The 27,650-nt window shown below is 41.2% G+C and overlaps 4 protein-coding genes across 10 annotated transcripts in view; 1 reads left to right on the top strand and 3 right to left on the bottom strand.

Annotated features, from left to right (window-relative positions):
• LOC106743475 (RNA pseudouridylate synthase domain-containing protein 2-like) overlaps positions 1-10,635 on the bottom strand; it is a 106,400-nt gene extending 95,765 nt beyond the window's left edge. Inside the window, exons 1-3 of one of the 3 annotated variants that reach the window (XM_014617340.1) lie at positions 10,596-10,635; positions 9,694-10,105; positions 7,519-7,781 (exon numbers count right to left, since the gene is read on the bottom strand). In XM_014617340.1, coding sequence (XP_014472826.1) covers positions 7,519-7,698 — 180 coding nt within the window. In that variant the 5' untranslated portion in view covers positions 7,699-7,781; positions 9,694-10,105; positions 10,596-10,635. Of the gene's footprint in view, positions 1-7,518; positions 7,782-9,065; positions 9,333-9,693; positions 10,106-10,595 lie in introns of those variants that run through there. The other 2 variants (XM_014617339.1, XM_014617341.1) reach the window with 2 other exon arrangements.
• A 456-nt stretch (positions 10,636-11,091) lies between these two features.
• LOC106743398 (SHC SH2 domain-binding protein 1 homolog B) lies at positions 11,092-13,278 on the bottom strand. 3 transcript variants are annotated; one of them, XM_014617189.1, is made up of 5 exons: positions 12,194-13,278; positions 12,069-12,103; positions 11,893-11,996; positions 11,521-11,790; positions 11,092-11,433 (listed from the first exon to the last, which is right to left on the bottom strand). In XM_014617189.1, exons 1-5 carry the CDS (start codon positions 13,087-13,089, stop codon positions 11,179-11,181), a joined length of 1,560 nt encoding a protein of 519 aa, XP_014472675.1. In that variant the 5' UTR covers positions 13,090-13,278; the 3' UTR covers positions 11,092-11,178. The 3 variants fall into 3 exon arrangements, with proteins under 3 accessions (XP_014472675.1, XP_014472674.1, XP_014472673.1); XM_014617188.1 differs by having other exon boundaries at positions 11,893-12,103; positions 12,194-13,091; positions 13,174-13,278; XM_014617187.1 differs by having other exon boundaries at positions 11,893-12,103.
• A 219-nt stretch (positions 13,279-13,497) lies between these two features.
• Positions 13,498-14,208, top strand: LOC106743399 (DNA polymerase epsilon subunit 4). The gene is made up of 2 exons (XM_014617191.1): positions 13,498-13,884; positions 13,955-14,208. The coding sequence occupies exons 1-2, from the start codon at positions 13,642-13,644 to the stop codon at positions 14,093-14,095; spliced, it is 384 nt and encodes a 127-aa protein (XP_014472677.1). The 5' UTR covers positions 13,498-13,641; the 3' UTR covers positions 14,096-14,208.
• Positions 14,209-14,777: 569 nt separating this feature from the next.
• LOC106743447 (CD109 antigen-like) lies at positions 14,778-27,645 on the bottom strand. Of its 3 annotated transcripts, none has more exons than XM_014617296.1 (28): positions 27,564-27,645; positions 25,331-25,412; positions 25,013-25,205; positions 24,654-24,878; positions 24,087-24,337; positions 23,827-23,985; positions 23,462-23,633; positions 23,182-23,373; positions 22,997-23,098; positions 22,762-22,895; positions 22,571-22,691; positions 22,308-22,451; positions 22,061-22,180; positions 21,917-21,971; positions 21,462-21,603; positions 19,065-19,182; positions 18,750-18,936; positions 18,501-18,661; positions 18,271-18,409; positions 17,943-18,061; positions 17,616-17,755; positions 17,276-17,495; positions 16,615-16,992; positions 16,356-16,505; positions 16,101-16,276; positions 15,763-15,934; positions 15,540-15,642; positions 14,778-15,229 (listed from the first exon to the last, which is right to left on the bottom strand). In XM_014617296.1, the coding sequence occupies exons 2-28, from the start codon at positions 25,393-25,395 to the stop codon at positions 15,036-15,038; spliced, it is 4,332 nt and encodes a 1,443-aa protein (XP_014472782.1). In that variant the 5' UTR covers positions 25,396-25,412; positions 27,564-27,645; the 3' UTR covers positions 14,778-15,035. The 3 variants fall into 3 exon arrangements, with proteins under 3 accessions (XP_014472782.1, XP_014472781.1, XP_014472780.1); XM_014617295.1 differs by lacking the exon at positions 21,462-21,603 and adding an exon at positions 20,057-20,276; XM_014617294.1 differs by lacking the exons at positions 21,462-21,603; positions 27,564-27,645 and adding an exon at positions 20,057-20,276 and having other exon boundaries at positions 21,905-21,971; positions 25,331-25,395.
• Between the last annotated feature and the right edge of the window lie 5 nt (positions 27,646-27,650).

Genomic DNA, 27,650 nt, shown 5'->3' with positions numbered 1-27,650 from the left:
TTTTACGCAAGCGCCAATTACATGCTGAAATATTTACACCGTGAAACGTTAATTATGCGTCTCGCGGTCGCGAGGCGTCGTTGGAGCGGACGCGTCCAAACAAGTAAACGAACCCAAGCGAAGCAAGTAGGTGCCGCGAGTTACGAGGCGTCCGCGTGGTTCCGGTGCCAGCTCGAGGAAGATTACGAGAAAAGCGCGGGTAAATCAGGAGGAGCGCGGACTTTTGGCAGTCGGCGGTGAAAGACGGGGCACCTTCGATTGCGACGTTTTTCAAGTCCGTGGTGAGCCTTTCGAGAAAGGCGGTTCACGCGCGTGCATAAGGAGTACGGTACAGAAATAGTTGGATGTAACGGTGAAACCGCCGCCGCTCGCTCCCAAGACGCGGGACAGCCCGGTACGTACATACCTTCCGCTCGCGGAACCGCGGCAACGCGCGACGGCGGACGATAATTATAAACCTACCGGCCCCGCCGCGACCCGACAAAAGAGAGTCCTGTGTTCCTATTTTATCCCGCGGGACTTTCTTTCGCGCGACGCCGCTAATACGGCTTAATAAATCGCCCGGCGTGAATCACCGTCGTCCCCCGAAAATGCGTCCTCTTCTTGCGTGTACCTCCTCTGGCGGTTCGCTCGTAAACGACATTATTCACAAGGAGCAACGGATAATCAAAATCAAGGAAAAGTCAAGCATTGATATTTAGTGAGATCGTATGCTTTCGAATGACGCGCAAGATGCGCGGGCTAATTTCTCGCCGCTACCGAGTGGAATGCGCTGGTTACCGTAATTTTGCCGACCACCGCACAATGAGCATGCATATATCAAAAGGCAACGTGATGTTTATTGCATACTGGCGCAGTAACAACAATGACGAAGCGTCAAAATGTGGCCTGGCTATAAATATATATATATATATATATGTGTGAAAAAATAACTCAATTCCTGCAACAGAATAGAGACCAGGTGAAAACTCTGTGACAAGAAGTGAAAACTAGGTGACAAGAAATGATATCTCTGTTGCCGCGATTGAGAACATTCGTGTGAACATTTAGATGCATTAAAATCCGGTTGAGACAACTGACAGCAGTTGACTGAGCAAAAATCTCCTACAGAAATCTCTCTGTTCCTACAACCGAATTTTCGTCTGGTCCCCAGGCGACGAAAAATTCAATTATACCAACGGAATTGTTTTTTCCGTATGCTAATTGTGTTATTATTACGCGACTTCAATGAGAGAGAGAAAGAGAGAGGACTCGAATATACCCGAGACTCTTCCTCGCGGATATCAATTGCAGTCAGATTTGCGCCGCGACGATTTAAATTGATTTAGGATAAACTGTATTGCGGCCGAATATTCCCACGGAAATGCGCGCACGGGCCGTTCTACCGCGGCCATAAATCAACTCTACACCCATCACGTTCCTTTGCACATTACGCCCCCGAGTATGACACCCGTGCCAAATTATTCGCCGTCCGTTAGTCCGTAGGTCGGTCGGTCCGTCGGTAGTTTGCACGCGGGATCCCGCGGGCCGATTCAAGCGGAGCTATCGTTTCTTCTCATTATCCCGATTGTTCCGGGGGCGATTTGCGGGAATTACGAGCGGAAGCTAACTCCATCGAGAGGATTACGCCTCTACTAATTTGATGCGAGATGATTAACATCTTCACTGCCGCATTAATATGACGTAATAATGAACGTGGGAGCTATATAAATTATACGTCCGTATGTTCACAGCGAATTCCCGGATAGGTGGCTTGAAGCGCGTGCCAAGCTGATCGAATCGTCACGCCACGTTGAAAGCGCCTGTTTCCAAGCACACGTCGGATATAACCTCTCGGTTTCGCGATCCCGAAGAGGCCTAATGACAGACCCAAAGACGAGCGAGTCCACCGCATCGGGTTATTAGAGCGGAGACATCGTAAGAGGGAAGGAAGCACTCTCGAAGAGTTAAAATACGCAACGTAAATGGCCTTCCGGTTGAACGCGTTCATGTTCCTGCGCGAGGCCGACGAGTCTCGTCACTCGATGACATCCGCGCGAGCTATCCGCGCTGTAAGGTTCCGCTTATCTCTGAAGGAGCTGTTCCCGACGCGATTCTTCCTCTCGGTTAAACATATTATAAATAACCGTCGCGCTGTCGGCGAGCGAAGGAACGAATGAACGAACGTACGTACGCAAACCGTCGTAATCTCCGCGCGAGCGCGCGTACGCCGGAAATAGTGGACGATTTTTCCGCGTCCGCGTGCCAAATCGAGCCGCCCCTGCATTCGCGCGTGCCGAACGCCAGGTGCGATACGCGCTTAATCCGTCGCGACCTTCTCCCCCGCTTATCTCCAATGCCACACTTCCCCGAGTCCCGCAGATCGAATCTCCCTCGCCGCGGGGTGCGACGAGCCAGAATTAGCAGGTGCAGCGCCCCATATAAACATTTCACGCCGACGATGCACGAGTTTTCCTCAAGGACACACCCGCGCCGACCGACCGGAAATTACGAGGCTAATTGCAATCAAAGCCACGGGCTAATTCCGATTTCGGCGAGACGGCACACGCCGCCGTAGACGCAAGGGAGAGAGAGAGAGAGGGAGAGAAGTTGTTCTTCCAATAATTTTTCCTCCTCTCGAATATCGCCCCGATCGAGAGACAATTCGGTCTGCCTGCGGTTCGCCGTGATCTAGAGGTGTGATTTTTTTCCCAGCCGCAGGTATCCGCGGTCGAAAAGTTACGACCGCGGCTCAGGGTTCCGTGGCTCAAGATAGATTTCAAACCGCCCAAGTACGGCGATACGCGCGTATATCACCCGAGAAAATCCAGAGACGACGGCTGGCACGCGAACGCGGCCTTGCACTACGTGGATGCTCCTGGCTCTTATCCGCTAGATAGAGATAGTTATCTAAACACAGTCGTTGAACGCGATTTGTGGACGGATATTATGGTCATCGCTCAGTCTTAGTCGTGTCCTCTATCATCGATCGTCCCGATTAACCGTCGGTCGATGGCAATCTGGCCGGAAGTTCGAGATTAAGTTGGACCGAATATACGTCGGAATAGAAACGCGACGAAACGAAAGCAACGTTCTCTGATATTCCTTTCTGTTAGGCGGTATTACGTCGTTGACATTTTAATGTAAAAATGCCATCCATCACACACACCCACGTCCCCGTCCGCAGAATCCGCGCGTCGCGATTTCGGTCGCTCCAGGCGGGATTAATTAACCTTTAATTCCGCGAAAGGTATTATATGCGGCATTCCGCCGGCGGAGATCCTATTTTAGAATCTGCGACGCTTTATCCGGCACGCAAAGTGTGACTTATGAATAATTTAGCGAGTGTATTATTCATGAGCAGGAAAGTGGTAATAAATTGCACCTAATTGCACGGTTGAGATGCACGGCTCGATACAACCGGATGAATTTGTCGTTAACCCTTTCGCAGACCCGCCGTGTATTTCGTACGATCGTCACGATCGCAGAGAGAGAGAGAATCCGAGGGCATTATTACGACGCGCACCGCGTAGTCCTGATGTCATTAGAAAAACAATGCTCGGGAAAAGCAGGAGAAGGCGACAAGTCAATAGGCTTGGAGAGACGCCCGTTCAAAGCGGTCGAAAGCGACATTGCGCGAGCCGAGCAATTTGCACTTTTCCACAATACAATTGCGACCTCGCATATATAAACTCTGTGTACCCGCGAGAAGCATCGTCGCGCGTCGCGCGTACACGTGTACACCGACTCGGAAACACGGAACAGAACGCGAATATAACGCACCCCGGCGTTTCGCGGTTTATCGAGCTTAATCGTAGCGCGGCCCTCGCTCGCTCGCCCGATTATTCGCGATCGAACAAATCCCGCGGTCGGGCTAGTTTTAAACGCGCCCACGATCGCTGCGCGAGTAATTACGCGCTTCAACTTTAATTACGCACGACAAGCGTGCAGGTAGTTAGATAGGTATACCGTTTCGTTACCGCAATAAACTCGCGGATCGTTTACAGTCATCGCGTATTATATCAACGGCTTGTGTAACGGCCGGTCTTTACTGCGCTTTAACTGACCACTAAATAATCTATTTCTCTCTTTTATGAATTCGACGCCATCCCGCGGGAGCGCGCGTGCCACACTTCGAGACACACATCGTGCATCCCGACGGACGGAAATAAACCGCAGCTGGAGCTGACTAGAGGTCCCTTTCCCGCCGCCGCTAACAACCGCTTTTATCGATCTATGGCTCGCCAATTTCGCCGTCTCGCGTGAAGCTATTTTGAAAAATATCTCGCGTAAACGTTGTCGTCGGGCGATAACGTATTTATGCGCAGTAAACGTCGGATGTTAATCATTCCCGTCTCGTATTAGTTAATCATCGCCGCATGCGGCGAACACGGTCTCCCGACGTGTCGAGATCGGATCTCGCGGGACCTCTCGCGACGAATTTTCGGGCTCGATTTCTCCGTCGGTCGCGAAATTTCGCGCATAAAAAATGGAATCGCCAGTATACACGCCCGAGACACGGTGGAGTGAACGTTGGCGCGCGCTTATTTCGCCATGGATTATCGAGGGCACGTAGAAATATAGCGAGATTTACGATCCGATAGTTAGGCGGCGACGCAACTCGAGGTAATTCACAGCCAAGCGATTCTCTTCGTGAGACGAGTTAATTTAATTTTAAAAGCGAGCTAAATGCAACACACGACGCAGCACACACGCATACAGAGCAACATCTATCGTCGCGCTGATTGATAGAGGAGACAATACGTGTCGTAACTATTTCGCTCGCGCCGCGAAGCAGCCAGCTGTCCGCGCGCGTCAAACTCTCTTCGACTTTAATTACCCGAACCACTTTAACTATATTTTTGTGGAAATTATTTCGTACGATCGTCCGTCGCGATACGTAAAATGTTCACACTGCGTTATCGCCCGACGACAATTCTGGCCGATCGATAAGGGGCATTTACCGAAACGCATTGAAATATCAAAACCAATTAAAGCCCAATAAACGAAACGCGCGTTTTAATTGCCGGAAACCCGAAAACCGCGAGAGCACTCGCCAAATCCGCGCGCGCTCTGCCGTGGATTATTTTATATCATCGAAACGCGTCGTCGCTCGCGGTCGTTAACTTTCGACCGATGGACAGATAGAATTCATCTGAACCGCGTTGGCGCTTATCAAAATATTAAACGGACACGTGTCGCCGATTCGGACAACATATATTTAATCCGGCGCGACAATCTCTAGCGGACGAGCAGGTGATATAACAGCGGCTTGAATAGCCGCGGTATTAACGGCGAAGAATAAACTGCGAGGAATAAACGATTCGCCAAGCTCATAAACCAAATGAGCGTCTCTCTCCTCTTCTCCCTTTCCTTGTCTCCCTCGTTCTCCCATCGGTTCCGCGAACCAGGATAAGCCATTACGAGTTTTGGCACCGTCAAAACTTACGTCCCGCCATCGTGTTTTAATCGGTCCGTTTGGAAAATCTCCATGTATTGTTAGGACGGCAGAATTACGACCGGCGCGAACCGACGCGACGTGGATCGGAAATCGACGCCGCGCATGATGTCGCCTTTCCTTTCCTCGCCGTACTCGAGTGTAATCTACACGGGGGTCAAAAACAACCTCTCGTCCGTCGCCGAAACGGAGACTCTAAAGGAATGAGCAACGCCAATTTGGGGTGCGTCTGTCAATTAAAAAGGGGAGGAGAAAAAGAGACAACAAACACGATTTCGCTGCTCGCGCCAGTCGGGCGACCAGGAAAAGATGAGAAAAAACGCCTCAAGTTCGGCGGAAGCAGCCCGGTAACTCCGTGATACCCTGCCGCCGATGCTTTTGACCGACGCACACAGCAATACACGGCGTGTTATTTGCAGCCGCTAGGCGAGACCGTTCTGGTCCTCCCGAATGATTGATCGTTCTCTCCGCTATACATCTCCCTCCGTCTTCCACTTCGTTCTCTCCGTTCGTCTCGCCCTCCCGACCGTCACATCGCTCGTTCCTTCCGCACGCTTTTCGCGATATGATCCTACACCGTTGTTTCTCCCTCTCGTCTCCGAATTACTCTCCTATATACTCCTTCGCTATCAGCTGGTTAAAGCGCGCGGTATCGGGATTTGCTCTTCGTAAGGAGCAACCGGCGTGAAAGTCACAGCGGAAAATCTTGAGGCAAAGTTCGCCAACGAGCGAGGGCTAACCTCTTCTCTGCGCTTCTGTGTGCGTGTGTCATTTTCCCATACACTCGAGCAGTTACACCGCTCGCGACTGCACAATACGACTATTCTTATCGGCCTGCACTCGCTTCCCACGCGCGCCGTAGACCGCTATCTCGGATGGCTATTTTTACTTTTTGCCTCGCAACTCGAGCGGGATATTTTCGGAAGTACCGCCGCGCGACGCATTGTACGCGTTCGCAACGTTTTATCTTGGCGCTATCGGCCGCTGCAGGGGCGACGGAGCTCGCCAACGAGCTCGACACGCGATGTAACAAGTACCGCTACAGATATATCCGCAGCGAGAACGCAGCCGGGGCGCGTGGAAAATACGCACGGAGTCGCTTGCGATCGGGACAATGGGACGTAGAATTTTGCTGTCAGATACGATAACCCGGAGGAAAAGTAAGGAAGAAGAGAAATTTGACCGACCGATGCAACGCTTTGCCAATCCCTGTTCCCCCAACCACATATCGCTGAGGATTTAATACGAAGGATTTATACCGCTCAATTTGATTAATATGTAACGTAATTCGACATTGCGTTCTATCTCTCTAACTCTATTTCGCGCGAGCGGTAGTTATGGTATTATATTACGATTTAATCGTTTGTATACCGCGAGGGGAAAGGGGCGGGGGGGGGAGAGCGAGCAACCCATTTATTGCGGTGATAATTCGACCGCGATGTTGCACCAGAGATGCATTCCGGAGATGAATTATTGTGACTTTAAATAGTGTATTTTATCAAAACTCCCCGTGCGGGAAGGACGGTTTGCACGCGGAATACAATCAGGTATTAAAGCGTTTGCGTCATCGTATCGGACTTCGTCGCGTTAAAAAAGATATGTACACGTATATATAGAAAGAAAGAGCGGAAGAGAACGTACGAGCCCCTTGCGACTGAAAGAAAAATGTGGAGCGGAATAATTTAATTCGCCGCCATGTGATCGACCGTAAAGTCGTGCTTTAAAATCGTCCCTCGTACTTTTATCGTTTCTCGTTTTGTAACAGCGACCGACATCGATCCAAAGCGAAGGCTTCTTCAGTCCCACGACAATTGCTGACATATGTGCGCACACGTACACCGGTTATCACATGCTAAATATGTTACGTCACAATCGAAGAAAACGAAATCCATTCACGAACGTATTACTTAATCGGCCGTGACATTTCTCTTCAAAATACGACCCCGACATATCCCGCGAATGTTCAAGATGCACATACGTCGGCATACCAGTTTCGCGATTAAAAAAAGCATCTCGTCACCTCGTTAAACTGCCCGGAGGCGCCATGAAATGTAAGCTCGATGCAAATTGGTGATACTGACCTCCTCGTCCGACGGTGGCTCCTCGTAATCCGACAGCGTGTTCTTGAAGACGAAGATGGAGTCCGACGAGTCGAGGCGACGCGCGTTGCCGAACTGTGTTTGCCCATCGGCGACCTGCGTCGATGCGATCGTTTCCACCATGCTGGAGGACACGTCCGTCAACGGCGACGACGCATACATCCGCTCGACTTCGGCGATCGCGAGACAACACGTATCGATTTGTCCGAGCGGTTCCTGCGATCCACGCGCGTGATCGCTGGAAACTGTGGAAAAGTAAACAATGTCCTACCGTCTTTATAGCAACGCTCGCTTTTGTGAACTTTTCAATGTGTTATCCTACCGTTGACATTCTGAATGTCAAACGGCGACACACGCGATGGATGAAAACAGTAATTCGCGCGCGCGCATTCCGCCCTTTTCGGGGACAATTTTATGCGAAAGAGGAGCCACATCGAAAAATGCAACGGAGCGTTTTGTAGCGTGAAATATTTCATTTCATTTGCGGTACATTGGGCAAAGCACTTTGCCGCAGCGTTTCCCTTTTTTAGCATCACCCCAAAAAGACGGGAGACTGTGCAAAAACGGTCCGTTACTCGCGCTGTACAATACAACCGACTGTATTCGGGGAAGTGGTTAAACGAGGCAATAAATATGTTCGCAAAACATTTCCGTTTATTCATCGGTACGCAACGAGTGTATACTATATTTAATCTGTTCGATTTATTCTCTCAGATTCCCGACTGATTCAATCCCCGTGACATTTAACATATATTCAATATCAAAAAAAAAAAAAGAGAGGAAAAGTAAAGAGAGACCTCAAGACCAAATAAGAGAATAAAAGCATTATTACGTTACAAATATGACCGACGCGTCATTTAAACCCGTTCCGCCGGAATGCGAAATTGCGTCTGCGGGATTCGTTTTTGTTGTACCGAAATGCCTTTACATCATGAATATGCATCACGTTCGCGCGATACATCACGGCTCATGCGTTTAGCGCACTGCCAACGGCAGGTCGCCTCTTCATCCCCTTCCTTCTGATTTGCCGCCGCCTCTGCGATTAATCACTAGGCCTCAATATCAAAGCATGACGCGGGACGCGCGGTTTTATCTCCCTCAATGACGGAAAACGCGCGATTAATCATTTCGAATAACGGTAAGACGAACGCTCGATCGATGAGAATGAGTTCGCGACGACGAGCTCATAACGATAAGCTCGCGAGAACGAGCTCGCTGAGTAACGCGTTTCATTCATTACGCGCGAGCGCACGTGTTGACGACCACATGGCAACGGAAAAGGCAGCGGAGTGAGGCATATTTTCGCCAGAATTCAACTAATAACGTTGTACTAATGATGTATCGTCAGCGCGTACGCGACCTTTTCCCGTATTCGCGGCGACGACACGAACTTGCGGACTACTCCAAAACGTCTGCGAAGTTAGGTTAGGTTCGTGGCTGTTCGGGATTCCGAAAATGTATGCTCGTTGAATCTACTTGTGACTCGACGACTGCTCATATTTTTAAAGCCCGAGATAAAGGTTACGTACATTTGTTGGCAGGAAGGCAAAGTGGCCGGCTTGATAGGTTGTCAGTGAGGTTAGGAAACAACTTGCAGTACACACCGATTATCGTAAAGTTGCAATCCCGTACGAACTGATGTAAACGCGTTGACGCGAACGTGATGCGTAGCTTATGATCAATGAAACGGGTTAACGTGACTCTTATCAAAGTTGACAACCTCGAAGTTACCATTACTTTACCATTACTTTACTTTATCCGATATATTTCATCGCATCGCGCACTATTGAAATGGCTATCGAGCACTAAACCCACGAATCATAATGGTCGCGCCATCTGTAGCGAGAACCGATAATTACCGAATAGCCTGATGTAGTTTGGCGAAAAATTTAATAAAAGAGAAACGACAGAGTTATTTGTACGTGATCATTGTTATCGAGGTCGTAAAATTAAAAATTAGATCGAGATGTAGTAGTCTCGAAAAATATTAAAGAGAGCTGCTATACATTAACTTTAGCCTGTATTCTGAATTCTCTTTTATTGGTAAAAGTATCTCTAAAAGTTGCTTAGAAACAACCCGATTAGCTAAAGAGCCATATTTAAGGCATTTTTATCGATAAAAGAGGGTCCAAGATACGAATCTTCATCAATACTTACCAATTGGCCGGTCGTCTTCGACGACGTAGAACTCAGCGATTTAATCTCCGAACTGTTAGAAAGCGGCGAATAAGTGACGCTGCTCTCGAAATTCCTCATGATAATTCGCAGGCGAATCTTTCTCGAGTCGAGAACGTAAAACCGATCCGACGATTTGAACTTGGAGCCGCCATTAAGCGATGAACACGCGCGACATATTACTCGGCACTCCCGACGACCGTTGCACAAGATATTCGCTTTAAACGACTGTTTAACGATATTTTGTGACTCACGTGCAAAGCTTATCTTCCGACCACGATAAATCATACGCGAGAGTTGCCTTTGACAATCGCGGAAACACATTACGAGTTCGACTTATCCGTCCGTACCGTTGAAATGCCATCGAACCAATGAATCGTAATGGTGGCGCCATCTGTTGAGAGAAAGTAAAATTACCGCGCTTGAGTAGTCTGTTATATTACATCGTTACGATTTGATAACAAAAAATAAATTATTGTCTATTATTTCGACTGTTAATTAATTGCCAGTCCCATTACAGTCTACTAAAGTCTCAAGTCTGTTGCAAATATTCAATCTGCCTCGAATTTTACATCAATATCAACTTTTGGTTTCCTTCAACCAGTCGAGAGCGCCACAATTTAACCTCTGAACTGTTATAACGCGACGAACGAGTGATATTGCGTTCGACATTCCTGATGATAAATCGAGTCTCTGTCAGCAGGTAAAAAGCGTGAGTCCGACCGATTTTGAGCCATCGTTACGCAGTAAACGCGCGACATTTTACGCGGCAGTTTACGACTCTTTACGCGAGATATCTCGGACTATTTAATATTTCATCGTAAGGAACGGGCGAAACTTGATTCTTTGATGACTCCTGACGGCAATTCGCGCGCAAGACTTACCTTACGAGTCGAAATTGCAAAAGTACAAAACGGCAAAACACGACTTGCCGCGCAGCCATCTGCTTCATAACTGTCTGAACAGTTAAGTGCTACGATTACTAACCTCGAAGTTTCACCTCGATTGTCGAGATATCGATACTCTCGCGCGCGTGATTTTGCAAATTACGATTTACTTATCTATCAAACGTTCAACAATCCAATGTATGCGAAATATTAGTTTTTTATAATCACCGTAATATTAGATATTTTATTCCAGCATTTAGCGATGGCATATTTATTTCACGAGAAATATACATATATACTTTTGACAATTATTTAAAAAATTTATCGTACGATGATCTATCCAAATCTGCTGATATATAGTGGTGAAACCGGTCAATATAATATTTATAAAGATTTTGTCGGCAATATTGGAATGATATTAAATTGACTGAGATAGGCGATATAAAATTACGCATTTATTTATACTAATCCAATATATTTTCATAGACAAATTCAAACGTTTATGCAATCTACTTTTTTTAAACAATATATTCTGTACAAAATGCAAACAATTTATGATAACAAATAATATGCAATCATATCATATTATCGCATTGACATCTAGCCACTCTGTCATAGCTGCGACACGTTTTGGTTTTAAAATGATATCCTTAAAACTTGATTGGATACTGCGACATTCACTTAATTTAATTTCTGACATGTCATCCGGTATCTCATTATAGTACAAATGTCTTGCTTCATTGGGTATATCTCTATCAGTATCCATTTGTATAGCATATTCGAGACAATTATCGAAAACACATTTATTTGCAATAAGACTGGAATTATCAGTAAGCTGAAAAAAATATATACGTTCACATCTTGAATATTCCGGTAGAAAAAATGTTCAAAATTATATGAATTATATACAAAGTAGCTTTACCTGTATACCCAAGTAACATGCACGGATGTTACAGTTATTCATAATAACCTTGCCGTTTGTGCAAATAAGCACAGTAGTTCCTAAATACTCGAGATTTGTGTTATCAATTATTAATGTCGCACCCGGCATAACAACTATACCCGTTTGGACAATTTTCTGTTTTGAGTTCAGATTAGATATTATGCAATGTTTTATCCTTACAACTCCACTTCTGACAATTATGCCTATTGGAAGTTCTCCTAGACTTACGCAGACATTTTCCAATGTAACCTATTATACAAGGTAAATAAATGCACATATGTAAAGTTAATTAAATTATACAAATTTTATATAATATTCTAAATTTTACCGTTGTTATACAAATAATAATACCTCGTTAGAACTATCAGAAAAATCAAGCAAAGTTGATGAGCTGTTCAAGTCCTTTGGATGAAGAATGGTACACCTGGCATCACTTATTCCTTTAATTATGCCACCTGTTTCTAATCCATCAGCACCATTAATTATATGTTTCCCTTCACCTAACATAACAATATCGCCTGACTTACATGTATGCAAAGTTTCATCCAAGCATCCATAAATTCTGAAAATGAAGGTATAATATATATATATATATATACATATATATATAAGATAAATTATTCTTTTAGAAAGTTGTTTAAGAGAAACTTACTTAATAGATAAGTCATTGGGTAACATTTCTTCAACTTGATCACAAGTTTTTCGAAGTTCTTTTAACGTACCCTCCAGCCACACAAAATAGCATGTAATTTTTTCATCTTTGCTCTTTATATTTTTCTCTACAGAATTTTGATATTTCAGAACCATCTCTCTCATTGTGGCATTTTCCAATACATCCATCTCTGATTTAATTTGCTGAAGCCGGAAATGAAGATTCATCAATTCGACTGTTGTATTTGCCGTTAGCTTTTTATCTTCATCATCATCGCTTATTAGATTCTCCAGTTTTGAGATTTTTTCCCAAATTTGCTTTCCTTCTCTTATCAATGACCTGATCAGGTCACAAGTTTGTTTATCAATAATTCCTCTCTTTATATCATAGGCAAATTTTATCCTGCTCTCCAAGTGCTGACTCACCCAATCGATATTATCATCTTCCTCATTATCCCACGGCATCCATAAATAAGTAAAGAAAAATCGCAATTTATCTATACAATGCGCAGTACCTAAGACATCCAAAGCAGTGTTTATTTGTTCAATAGTTGGATAGAGTTCGATTAATTTAACTGTGCATTCTGTGGGAAATGTTTGATATTTTTCCATCTCATCCCATATAATTTTTACCAAGGCGGACAATGTGGAACATTCAGTCGACAACACCTCCACCAAAAGTACCAAAGGATAATGAACTTGGTTTTGTGCACATACTGAAAACGGCACATTCCACAAGGCTTGCCAGCCGACCGGCTCTATTATCAACTCTGTGTCGTAGTTCCATTCCTGTTCGATTTGCGAGGCAGGTAATATCCTTTCTGAATTTGACAGTATACTGGTGTATTCCATGAGTCTCTCGTGAAGACTTTTGTCAAAACAATATGTTTTCATCATAGCTGTCGGATAAAATCACGTTAAAACTTTCTCCTTCCTTTTCTCCTTATAATGCTGCCCGGACGTTTTAGCTGTTGTGCTTACATATCAATTTTCAATGCTTTGATACGTTAAACTTTTGACCGTTAAATTTCCACACATCGGTGTGCTTCCTATTTCAAAATATATTCACAATCAACACGTCGTCAAGTTCAGATCTGCAATAGGTGTGGTAAACTTTAAATTGTAAGAAATTGACTAATCACAGTTGAATGTGAAATGAATAGTCGATTGTGATTGGTTAGTAATTTCTTAAGGCTTACTCATCCTTGTAGAACTAACCAATAGACGAATCAAATAAATTCGTTGCACGACGAATGAAACGTTAGATCTGTCGATCTTCAATGTTATCTTTATCGATGACTAAAATTTCGAAACACTACGCGTACATGTGTTTGCCGCCACGATTACTTGCAGTAATTCCAATTACGTATTTATTCACATTGAATTACTATGAATTTATACATAAGTGTTGATCTTTTTTAAACTATACAAGCGAGTAAACATATTAATATGGATAGTATTTTGGAAAGTGATGATTTAAATACTATAAGTGGGCCAAATGAGAGTCGCATCAATAATGGAGAAAATTTGCAAGAATTACAAGAAGAAACCGAAAATACAGTACACGGTGATGAGGAACAGCGAGAAAAATTATTACGAATGCCCCTCGGACGAATTAAAACAATTATCAAATCGGATCCAGAAGTTCACTTGGTTAATCAGGAGGCTGTGTTCTTAATAGCAAAATCAACGGTGAATATTGTTCAGTGATTAATACTAATTAATTATAATAGATTATACTAACTTTTAATTATTTCAACAGGAACTTTTTATTGACTCGCTTGTGAAGGAAGCCTATAAATATACCATACAAGCGAAGAAAAAGACTGTTCAAAAACGTGATATAGAGACTGCAATTGACAAAGTTGATGCACTTGTATTTCTGGAAGGTACGATGGATTAATTGTATAATGCGCAATTAATATTTGCACAGAATTTCGATGAATATTTCATATTTACATGACTTGTAGAGTATTTAATACGATATATTATACAATAATTTAGTAATGTTTTATATATATATATGTGTGTAGTTTTTTTTGTCTATATATTATATATATATATATATATATATATATATATATATGTATGTATATGTAATTATATGAAATTAATTAAATACATTTCTCATTGACACATGTGTATACTTACGATCATCTTCAACCATTATCTTCACTCCTACGATTTTTCCTATAATTTTGCTTCTGTGTGATGTGAAATAATGATAAGTAATCTAGAATGAGTTAGTACACACAGGAAATTAATTGGTTTGACCGATATATCAGCAGACCATAGTCGATAATTTAAGAACTTGCTCTTATCTCCAGTACATTCTGACGCTCTCTGAAAGCTAACTTTTGATTCTCACTGATGCTCTTTCATTCTTTAATCATAAATTCCACACTGATGTGGCTAAACATATTCGTAAATAACGATGAATAACGATTTTGAATATGTACTTGTAACTCACATACGCTTTAATACACTCACGAATATATATCTATCACTCAGAATTAGCTTTATATTTCTGATGCCTATGAAAAGGGAATCTATGAACATGAAAGGATATTAAACTCACGGTTAACTTTAACAAGAAACATTATTAAATTTTATTATAAACTTAATATTAATATTACAGAGGTAATTAAATCTTATGTTAGTTTGATTTGTGGACACACTACACGTGAAGAGAAATAACCTCGTAGTATTTTAAATTTTGCGTAACAAGCACTTTGGTCGCAATTTATACAGCTCTTTTACGTCATCTCTCATTAGATAATATAAAATACTACTATATAATATAGTAAAATAATTACTCTTGATTTGTGTAACACTAAACGTACTTATAAAGCAAAGAGTAAAACGAAAAAAGGATAAATTGCAAATATACACGAAAATACGCGAGACGCAGCGGACATCGTAACGTTATCTTTTTGTTTACCAGGTTTTGAGACACATATATCTTCGCAATCTTCACCTTCGCATAAGTCACATAAAGTTGTCTTTATAGGCTCGTAAAATACCCTTGCTCTTCTCGCTATATCGAAAATAATAAAAACATATTTTTTTAAATTTAATTAGTATCAAGTTATTATGAATAACATTAATTTTAATTTTAAATTTTTTAACTTAACAGTTTGATAACTTAACAAGTTCTTATTAAACATATTCTGTTTTAGAATACCTTTTACCAATTTCAATCAAGCTTTATATTTATATATTCCATATTTTGCATTATGAATATATTCTAATTTCAGAAAACTGAATTTGGTTGGAACTTTTTGCCGTCTTTCACTTTATCATGTACAGATTGAACCGACATATAAAATATTTTTAATTACACTTACACGAATCATAGTAATCATATATGGAAACAGGGACTGGCTTCTGTTTAGCTACCTTATGTACCCTGAATGCGGACACAGTGGGACAATATTCTTGCTGTATCATCTGCGATAATAAATATTCCACATATCAGTTACATTCCTAATCATATTTTTGTGCACACCGCCAATTTACAGTAACCCATTACTGTTGATTGACACAGTAATCGGCAATGGTGCAGCTCACCTTGTCAAAGTATAAAACTACCATTGTGTCGCCATTTTTAGTTTCCACGCGCTTCACGTGCGACGATATTTCTAAGCTTGGCAAAGAATCTCTGTCTACCGTGAAACCAGATGGCAGGCTCACCTCCATAACAGCCATGTTACTTTCGTTCGCTTCTTTGGTTGGGACAAATCTGATCGGAAATAATTAGCGCTACAAAATCATGCGATCGCCGAGAACCGACGCTCTGCGTGTTTCCCACCAGATCAAACGTCACTTGTACGTCTCGATTGGTTCTCTTAGCCGGCAACGATGACAACGCGGTAGACAAACACGTAACATAACGAGCGCAAACATACCCTGAACATATGGAGAGTTGTAAATGGTTAGCATTGGAGTTTTTGTCTACTTGAGGATCCAAGGTAAACAACGGCCAGGCACCGGTCACGTTCAAGTTGTATTGATAAGACACCTGCACCAACGCGAATCCTTTGCCGGACGCCGTTATGTTGACGTGACGCGTTTTCTTCGGTAACTGTGGAGACGCGTGGACATTAATATTTGTTCGCCCCGGAGCAACCGTAGAGCAGCATAATTGACTGTCTTCAACTTACTATATGCTTCTGCAATATCATAGAATTACCGCTGTTTATGTTCATGTAGCCCTGACCTCCCTCGTGTTTGAATACGATCGGGACTGATCTTATGTCTCTCGACAATTTCTCGGCGAGTTTCGCCAACGCTTGAAGCCCGATCACGGTATCCTAAATTTTGTTTTTTTAAACGTGTAGTATCGTACTTTGAGCTTTAGCGTTATGAAGTTCACACATAGCGTGTGTTTTGACAAAAGTAACGTTTCGAAGAGCGGCTTACTTGTGTCGAGGCGAAGCCGCCTTCCGGATTCCTCTGTTTGACGAGCCACTTCATTACCGGGATCGCGTCGGGAAGCAGGTTACGTCGGAGATACGAGAGTAAAGCGTAAGATGTCATCTCGACATCGACGGAACGCGGTAGAGCGTAGTGCGGGTTCTTGTCGTCCGCCGGTATGGGCTTGCTCCACCATTTGAGACCCTGTTGCGTCATGGCTTTCGACTCCAGGTAGTTGAATGCAGACGTCTCGAACGGATGTTTCGCCAGATTCAAGGCATAGGCGCATAAACTCAATGCATACGTGTCGTTCAACTCTTCGATATTACGGACGATGTAGTCAACAGCTTTGTTTATTGTATTACGATACTTCTCTATGGAATCCTGTAATTAACACGTTTGACGTCTAAGAACTGCATATGAAGTAGCAATGTGCAATTATATTCAATTTTTACCCCATTCGCTTTGTTTTATATTCCCTTATTTGCGAACGAATGTTTTTTCCGTGCTTTTGATGACTCAGCTACGATGAACGATTATTCATCGCTTATCGACAACTTATATTTAAATCCTCACCGGCGCTACTCTTATATTTTTATTCCTTCTCTTAGATCTTTTGTCAAAGAACCGTTTTTATCCACTGTATTATATCAGTAATTACACTTACCTGATTTTCAAGGAAAGTGATAAGTGTATACGCCGTTAGAGCGAGTCCTTTCGCAGCTCCGCCTTGCATATCGCGGTGGCTCACTTTTCCCACTTCAGGGAAAGAGCCGTTTGGACTTTGATTATCTGACAGCCACTTCAGGGCCTCGTCTATTATCCTATCCTCCACTGCTATGTATTGTGCTGCTTGCTTGAAAGATTTTGCCACGAAAGCTGTAAGCCTGATAAGCGGAGTAATTTTTAACTTTTAAATTAAATCTAAACGGCAAATATTTTAAATTATGAAGTGGCTCTATATGTATACGTCGTTAAGTAATATGCCGATTTCGTTGCACACGTACCATGTACTCCCGTTAGGATCTGACTTGCCGAACGCACTAAAGGAACCATCTCTATGCCTATAAGTCAATTCTTGTTGATAACCAATATCCAAGTACTTCAATGCTTTACTTTGCACGGCTTGCGTTAATTGGTTTGTATTCTAAAAAAATATATTTTTAATGTATCATACATATCACATCATAATATGTAATATAATATTACATATAACTATATATATATATATATATAATTATAATAATATACTTATAGTATAGTAATATATAGATACAGATGCGTAATAATAGAAAAGGGAGTATTAATTAATTATTCATTGTGTATTACCATACCTTAAGATAATCCAAGACAACAATGTTTGGTACAAAATTCAACATATTCTGCTCGCCGCAGCCAAACGGCATTCTTATCAAATTTGCCAAATTCGTGATACTAGGCCCCAGGATATCACCTAAGCAATATAAAAAAAATATAGTATTTACCTCGATATTTGGAATAGATATGCATACCTATTATACATATATACATGTTATACTAGAAAATTTATTTTGGCTACCATTTCTTATTGATTAAAAAGATTAAATCTCCTAGAGATTCGTGGAAAGTGATTAAGTGACCTTTTCAAGTTGAAAAGAACGTGGATTTAAAGTGTATTTTTACCAACTGCAGATATGTGAATGGTTTCGGAATCTGGGACGGCGTTGTTAGGTATATCAATAGTAATATTTGTCTCCGCGTGATCAACGTTCCTTAAATCCAAAAATACCGCTTTGTTCTTGTACTGTGTTTCTCCCTCGGCCTTAAAACGAAATGATCTTATATATCAACGTGTACAATAGCGCAACTGAGAGAACAAAATTAGAAATATATATGAAATTATAGATTATTACGTTAACAAGTAACTTGTGCTCAACGCTATCACCAGCCAAAACGCTGTTGGCAGTCACTTTAATGTCGATGTATCCCAGCTCCCTTGGAATAATCATGAACGATACACTGGAGCCAGAGTTAGCTTTCACATCCACCTTCTTCGTACGATATAACTCCAATTCTGAAAAATCAACAAACATAATTATAAATCGCGTGTTCTTTAATTGCCATATCTTGTTCTTTCGTAGCTTTAATAATTTTGCGCTTACTTGGTGCATCGTTAACTTCATTAGAGACCTCGGCAAAGTCGAATTGACCCTCGTTCTTTAACAAAACTTCAGCTGTCAAGTCCTTGTTCAAATAATTAAAGACCGCAATCTGTATCGCTACGATTTCCCCTCGTATTACCGAGTACGGCAAGTCCACGGATACAAAGAATGGCCTGAAGACTTTCAACTGAAAGGCAGATAACAAACAGCAGTATCAGATCCGGCAACTGCATAGGATTAAATCTTTGCAATATCATGTGTGATGGCTCATGAGAAAAGAGAATGGATAAGAATCGATATAGAGAACATAAGAACCTTTCTAGACTCCTCTATGAGACCCAAGCCATGCGCGTCGTTCAAGGAGAATGCAGTCAACACCCATGACGTGATAGAATCTGGTACCTTTCGTCGCAATTCAGTTTGTCCGGTATGTCTGCAAACACATGTACGCATGTATATACAGATATATACACGCACACACGGAGCACACACGCACACACGCTTAATACCTCTACAAGTGCAACAAACTGATGAAATATTTAGGTCACCGAAGGCGTATCCTACTGTCTAGATAACAGATCAATTAAAATGTATCACGTGTGATTGAAATACTAATGAGCTAACTTGTGAAAATTGATTTTTCACACGGTAAAGAAATCATGTCACATCTTTCGATAAAGCAACATATACACATACACGCACACATACATGTGATACACATATGCAAAACAGGCAAATCGATTTAATGTGCAAACTTGTTAAATTTCTGAATTTTGTCCTTCACCATTACGAACGCACGCAGATGCGTGTTTTATATATAAGTGATGTCACTGGCAAACAGTTGCAGACAGAAAACCACTATTCATTCATGAACGTCACGATACGAAAGAATCCATTTATCAATCAATAATGCATATGCATGATATAGAGAACAAGCTGTGTGCCGCAACTCATCAACTAATACTGTATTCCTGAGAAATATGAGATCATACCTTTATAAAAAAATCTCATATGATGATGATAAACTGTACAATATAGCAACTTCACATATACTTCACACATATATTATTTACAGAGATGTACCGGCTGTTACTGTAATATCCAAACAGACAAGTTAACTTTGAAATTTCGAAAAGTTAATCTTTCTGCAGCCACACGCGCGTTCTCTGACATCTTCTCATTGATCTCGGCGCATACACTGCAGACACGTGAAATTGTTCGCACCAACAATTTCCGTACACCCTGTGTACACACGAAACATACAAAGGCGTGCATAAACTAGAAGTATACAAGATACGAATAAATACCCTGAAGAGAAGTTTGTGAAAACCCAGGTGTTTAAGATGTCATGCATTAGGAATACACGGGGCTTATTCCAAACAGGAGGTGGGATGCGAGAGAAGGCGTAAGGACCTGCCAGCGGTGGTCTTGTTGCTAATCTGTGCGTAACAGGTGGACCAAGGTCTGGTCGAAGCGTGGATACCCCATGAGGCGAGCCCGTTATTCTACCATCCGGAATTTCGGATCCTGCAATCCAATTCTGTATATTGTACTACACCAACCTCGACCGTGACAAAATGCTGCAGAATTACCGCAGTCTCTTTCTAACGAAGTTTCCTACAAACCATAGATTTTTCTGCCAAATAACTTTTTAACGTTCCACTGTTGTCGAAACTAAACGTTAAATTTTATATATATATATATATATATATAAATACACTTTAAAAAAGTTTTATTATATATCTTCTCACACATAGAGCTTATTTCGTGAATCTTTGTAAATATCGAGTCACCTCAAAAGGTTAATTTATTTAAAAGCTATGGGGATTCCAATAAAAATAACGTTCTTTTCAGTTTAATTTCTGACGTGAGTAGTTTCCACTGGCAGTAGTAATTCTGAAACATTTTGCTTATACAATCATCGAGACACTACATAATGGATCATTCCATGTTATTATTAACCGGAATATGTTTTGGAAAAACGCTTTCCTTATCATTTCAAGTTTCTGTAACGTAATAATTAATAAACATAATATAACGTTCTTCAATGTTAACGTATTAATTATTTTATTTAACCGAACAAATTTTCACGTAATTTCTCGTAAAAATTAGAAAATCATATTCCAATAATGTTGAAGAGCAGTCGCGTTTGGAGTGATCCTGGTGCACAAAATATTCGATATAACAAATAAAGATAATTGAAGATTTGTGCTAGGCAATATCCTGTAATAGAGAAACGATATAAATGTCACGTGTTAATGATTATGAGAAAATTGATTATTATATTTATGTACACATGAAAGGTTTCCCCGCCACCGTAAATTATTTGACACCATAAAAATCTCCCAGCAACAAGCTCGATATTGATATTTTTATACAAGCGCACATATACGATATTTATAATGGTTTGGAAATTGTATATCATACAGTGTAGAGAGGAATGATTGGTATTTAAATTCCCCCTCCCACGATATTTCTTTCTATAAAAGATATCGTGCCACTATGAGGTACAAAATAACAGATTAAAGGCGCGTTAAGGAATAACTGTGAACAAGTATAGAATGACAATTGCATTTGTTACCCATTTAATGGCGAACAAAACGAATATGTAAGTAAAAATAATCTGCAGTTTAAAAAAAAATATATAAATAGGTATATTTTAAACGAAGGTGTGTGTGCACACGTGATAATTTATTATGTCATTTGCATTACCCAGCATCAAGCGTTTGCCAAAGCCAAGTTTCAGGGAAATTCTTGCGAACTTTGACCTTCTCGGGTGGTAATGCCTGAGTTGGACCTGAGAATCCCGCAGCGGATGCAAATACCGCATCATCCAAACTAGATCGGTAGTATACTACACACATACAAGCTTGGTTAAAAAATTATGTATGTACCTAGTCCGATTGAGAGAGATGGCTCGATAGACGACACTGATTAACAAATTCAATCGAAGATAAAGTTGTTATTCTCCTCATGCTATTTATATTAAAAATAAGAAGATTGTAGCAATATCCAATGTGCCGTCCAATCCATAAGACAATTTCGTGATACACTTAACGCGGATGTGTTATATTAGTATTTTACTGTATAATATAATGAGTATATTAATGATAACATATTCAGTTGTATACTTTAAGTATATCTGAAACATGTACCTGCATACTTACGTAAAGCGAAGTTCTCATGGACGTACCCGTTTGTGAGGATTACCACGCCGGTTTTCTATCGAATACATTCGTCATCTTAATACGACCGACGAATAACGAAGAAGAAGAAGAAGAAGGTATCAAGTACATCGTGACGTATCTTACCTGAAATATGTCATCCGCTGTCCCCGAGCCGGGTCTCCACAAAGGACGACCGAAGAACGAGTCGGCGTACGGCGAAACTTCTGCCCTGTCGTACGACTGCAACTCCTTGTATACTTGTTCCTGCAAACGCAACGAGCAGATGCAATCAGTACCGTTTACTAGGCCGTCAAGGGAAGATCAGTCATGTCAGTATAAACTATCAACAATTAAATTCAGCTATATACTTCAGCTACAGCACCGTATTTACATGAGAAATATCATTTCCAGATTTCAGCAGAATGGATCTTTGATCAACGCCTAACAATCCGATGTAAGAATTCGGTTTCGCGGAAATCATGAGATTAACGTCATCCCCAGGCTCCACTTCTCCAGGTGTTACTTTGAGATCCACCTGCAGGTAAGCACGCATGTGTAAATTATACAAATCGTTTTGTTGAAGCATCACTTCAACCTCTAGTTCATATTATCCTCCATTAAATCATCTTCTCGAAAGTGCCGTTGATATCTTACGAAGTTTTGAAGTGTTCCCGTCAGTTCTACATCCAACGAATCCGCTATTACTTCTCCGTCCGTTCGTACATAATATACAATTACGTGCGCAGTAGGTGCCATAACGTATGTTGCCAAAAAGCTGAAACACGTTTTGTTACGTAAGATATTGCGCGCTGGCAGTTCCGAAACCTTTTCGACGATTAACTCACTCGAAGGACGTCGTGTATTTGTCTTGCACGTATTTCGATCCCGCATGTAGAATATCACCGCGACCAAGCACCTCGTAACTTATGTATTTCAACGGCGTGGTGGAGTTTACCTCGATTTCAACGTTGATGTTTACCTTGGGACATAACGCATCGTGTGAGATCCAAAGACATTGTGTTTCTCTCTCTTTTGCTTTTGTCAAAGACAACATATATAATAAATAGATTTAAAATATACCATAGGTTTTTCCGTTTTCAAGATAGCTTGAATGTACTCATTGCTCAAGGACGTAGCTTGATTGGTCGAAGGAAACCACTCGTGAAGATTCAAGTATTGCGCCTGTGCAAGTGTACACGAATGATCGCGTATGGCATACTTGAAAGTAACATAATACGAAGAGACTTGATTGAAAGTAACTTTACCTCTATGTTCAGAGGGTAGGATATGTTATCCTTTGACTTGGGAGGATAAAAATCCAGTTGCACCATGCCATGCTCATCTAGCATTCGCGTGGAACGTGTGTAAGCCGATTGGTTGTACGTGTATCCGTGTGCTATCAGAACAGAATTTTTCGTGTCCTGCACCGGCGATCCATCGTGATATGCCAATTTTAGCTACGAAAGACACGTGACGATATATAAAAACGTTGAGACATTGTCACTTAAATATATCGATCATCTACCGATGTAAACTGATGCTCACGAATGCGGTATATTTTAGCCCCGGCTTGAAGTACTCCGAAGTCTTTATCAATTCCATCGTATATTTGTGTTTGTGTAGCATTACTTGTATCGAAGTATTTTGCCTTCTACTAGTTAAAGTTTCCTCTACCACGGCGTCAATCATGATGGGCCTGTCATACTCGTCGGTCAATCTAAGGAGTCAACGTAGAATGTACTGTATATGTGTTAATATATATAATTATATGAAATACATAATATGTATATAATATATAATTATATAATATGCACATTATATATATATATATATATATTTATTTATATATTTATATTTATATTTATATTTATATTTATATAGATTATATAAATTCAGAGTTAGGGATTTACCTCAATTCAGACCGAATGTCAAAGTCGACCGTAACTTTTCCGTCAATCGGCACCACTTTTCTCACAGGTTGCTGAAATATCGGCTGGATAACACCGGAAAAGATGTCCGGGAAAGCTGTTATCGTAGCTTCACCTTTCACTGGTTTCCCGTAAGTATACCTGAATTGCGTGTACTTATAAGTGAATACTTCTGTACGTCGAATATGTATCGTTAAGCTTGCACTCATAAGAAGCTCATTTTACACGCACGAGTTGCTTACTTTGCGTAAATGGTTGCTGTCACTTTGGATTCTTTGAACGTAGAATGCTTCGGCGAATCGATCGTCACCTCGAAGTTCGGCAAGACATACTCCGCGACTTCGAACGCCTTTTCGAAGGTCTGGTCGCCCACATTGGCAACGATCTTCCAGTTACCCAACACTGGCGATACTGATAACTCCAGTTCACTGCTGAAGATCCCGTGAGCCACCGGTGGCCGGATCCATTGTTTGATGCGATTACCATCGCCGTCCTGCGGTCGATTTTTTAATCTGTTACTATCTTACCTTTACGCGACAATTATTTATATTTATATTTTAATTAAATTGTATTCTATTCTAATTATGTTTTTTAATTCTATTATATTCTACATATAATTATGTTTTATTTACGTTTTAATTTAATTATATTTATACTTTCGATATAAAACGATTCTCTCAATCGAAAGGAATATTTTTTTAATTTAGAAAAGATTTACATAAAGAATCATGTAGAAAATTTTAATCTAAAAATTATCCACCTGAAAAGATTTAATTAGCAATTATGTATGCATATTCAAAGATACTTACAATGATATACACATCAGTCGGTCCCACGATGCTTGGCCTTAGTCTCGAGTCCAATACTAAGCAGCGGAACATAACTTTGTGACCGGGTTTATAAATCGCCCGATCAGTCTGAATGAAGACGGAGTAACTTTTATGTACATATTCGACATCTTTCGACTTAAAGAAAGTTATGCCCGACAAGCCACGTGCTGTGAGCTTGTATTTCCCTGGTGTGGTCTCGCCGATCTGGCGTTGTAAAAACGAAATAAATAATATCAGTGATAAATAATAAGATAATTATATACATTTTTACTAATGTTTCTCTTTCACTCTCTCTCTCTTTCTTTTTTCTGTGGCTCTTATTAAAGATCTGTACGTACGTTTAATTGCAAGATTTTAGTGGAGTAAGGCTCGACGACTATGGTGCGAGAAACGTTCAATATTTTTCCCGTGTCGAGTTCTCCGGTCAACTCGATGTATATCGTCGATGGTATCGATATGCCGGTCGTACTTGCCGCAACATGATATTCTGAATCAGGGCGTACCACCTTTGGCGCGATTATCGTGTAATACCTTTACGGGGAGTAAGAATTCTGGTAAAATCAATAATGCAGTGCGATCGAGGACGAGATTTTCACGCACAAGATCGTCGCATTAATTAACGAAAATTGTTTATATCGGTATTTATACGAACTTACGGTTCTGCTGCAACATTTGAAATTATCCCTGATAGCAATAGAACACCCAGCCATTGCCAATCCATGTTCCAAATGGGAGGGCCTACAGTTCGTAAAGAAAACACAGAGATTCTATAATAAAAAAGTAAAATAAAATAACATAAATAAAATAAATAAATAAAAATGCCGTCGTAAAAGCCATCTTTCCAAAGTATTCTCACCTCAGTATCAAAATACACGTTGAAAAATGATTTTACACAGCAACGCGCACTTGGTGATTTCCCTTCAATTACAATATAATTGCAAGAGTTTGATAACAATTACAATAGCAGTCATTTAAAATTGTTTTCTACGAATGGATCGCTGGTACGAAAATACCGAAGACATCGATAGATAGAACCAGACATTAAAACACAGGAATGCTTCCAAACGTCATGAATAATTAGATGCGGTTATGTACACGACAAAATGCACGCTGTGTGCACAAGTGTCAGTGTAATTATATGTCGTTGTATAGTTTTCCTTCCTTATGAAATCTCTCGGTCGTCATCATACCGGTTTTTCCGGCGATGAATTAACAATGTGAGTATCGTGGTATTCGTGATGTTATCGTCACGGTTATTCTCTAACGAATAATAATTACCGGCCGAGAGAAAATACGTTTGGTGATAAATTATGGATCATTAAGGATTCTGCACATCTCGAATGTGTAGTTATTTTTATCGTGTCATTGAAAATCGGGAAATCCCCTCGACATATATGAAATATTTCCCGGCACCTTACGCGCGTCTGTATAACGCCAGATAGAAATGCGTGATGATCGCGTCTCATCACGATGTGATCGTCACACCGCAACTTCAACTTAATATCCTTTTAAAGATCATCACGTGATTAACATGACATCAGCACAAGATGTATACAAATAACCCGTATAGCACAAAAGCTAATGTTAACCCAAACAGCACAATATCCAAAATCGGGATATAAGACGTTTTTATAATATCTTTAAGATCTCTCTAAAACGTCCTGAAGATATCTCAAAGGTGTCTTATGTCCCGGTTTTGGATAGTATGTTGTCTGGAAACATTGTTGTAAATTTAGCGACATTGTAGCAACAATGTTACTGCAAGCTTCTATACTATAGAGGGATGTACAAACATGTATATATATCTTGACTTGTTTTGGATGAATGCTATATTTGTTGACATGACATGACCGACATCTGAGCAGCATGTGCGCATGCATTTATATAAATTTGTTTAGATTATGTTATGTCAGTATATGAACGCGTGATATTTTATTATCTAGGAGACGCGCAAGGTTCACCAACAGGTTCACGGAAATCGTCTATGTTTGATAAGACACAGATTTGTTCAAAGAGAGTAGAACAAAACTGAGAAAAAAAACTTAAGGAATTGATGATTTCGACGATTCTTATTTATTGCGTTCGCCAGTACCGGTCGACCGCCACTGCTGTTCCGCAAATCGATGTAAATTCGAAGCTTTGATAAAATCCAACCGTATCTAACATTCCTGCACTGCTCCATTTCTCTCGCCAAGAAACAAGATATGGAATATGCAGCCCCACTTCAGGTTCTGCTTCTGTGGTCATGGTAGTTTATGCGATCTACATATTTAACCGTAAATCGTAAAAGCACGATAAAACGCCGACGGGCAGATTGTATCTTATCGCGATATACAAATTAAAGGCATCCTTTTAAACGTTTGTATCGCGCTTATGTCGCGCAAATCAGCATTAAAATCCAGAGTGATGTATTTTAATAAACCATTACATACGCAAGCAAATGAAAAGCACGTTACAGTTAGACATACAGATTATAGCGAAATCCTCCAGCATGAAAGTATCCGTACTAAACTACTATCCTACTTTCCATCTGTTTATTTGATAAATCGAGGAGCCGACGAATTTGTTCGGCTGCTCGCTGTCCCATAATAAACTCAACTACAGTAGCGAGTATAATTTCAGGTGTACGAATCGCTGACTTCCGAAAGTATCGTGACCGATCCGTCGCTCGGCGACTTTGGAACTTTCACCCTCGCGGAAGCAGGGCAATCGCGCCGATGTGAAAAAGAAGCAAGTCGAGTTTCTCGTCGCCGTCGAGAGTCGTTCTCACGACAGGATAACCGCGATTCCCTACGCTCGATAACAATAACGCTTCGGGAACGTGTCCTTTTCCGGCGGCGGCAAAGAGATCGCGTCATCGCGCGAAATAATTCATTCTTCGTGACTCACCTGATCGGAGAGGAGAAACACTCGTCCTCCGCGCCGCGGGAAAATCGCAAATCGGCCGCCGGTCGCCGCCGGATTGTTGTAGAAATC

The sequence above is a fragment of the Dinoponera quadriceps genome, unplaced genomic scaffold (assembly GCF_001313825.1).
Source record: "Dinoponera quadriceps isolate SergipeBrazil2010 unplaced genomic scaffold, ASM131382v1 scaffold1069, whole genome shotgun sequence".
Lineage (NCBI taxonomy): Eukaryota > Metazoa > Arthropoda > Insecta > Hymenoptera > Formicidae > Dinoponera > Dinoponera quadriceps.
Note: the sequence above shows the minus strand (reverse complement) of the source record. Positions and strands in the feature narration are given on the sequence as shown.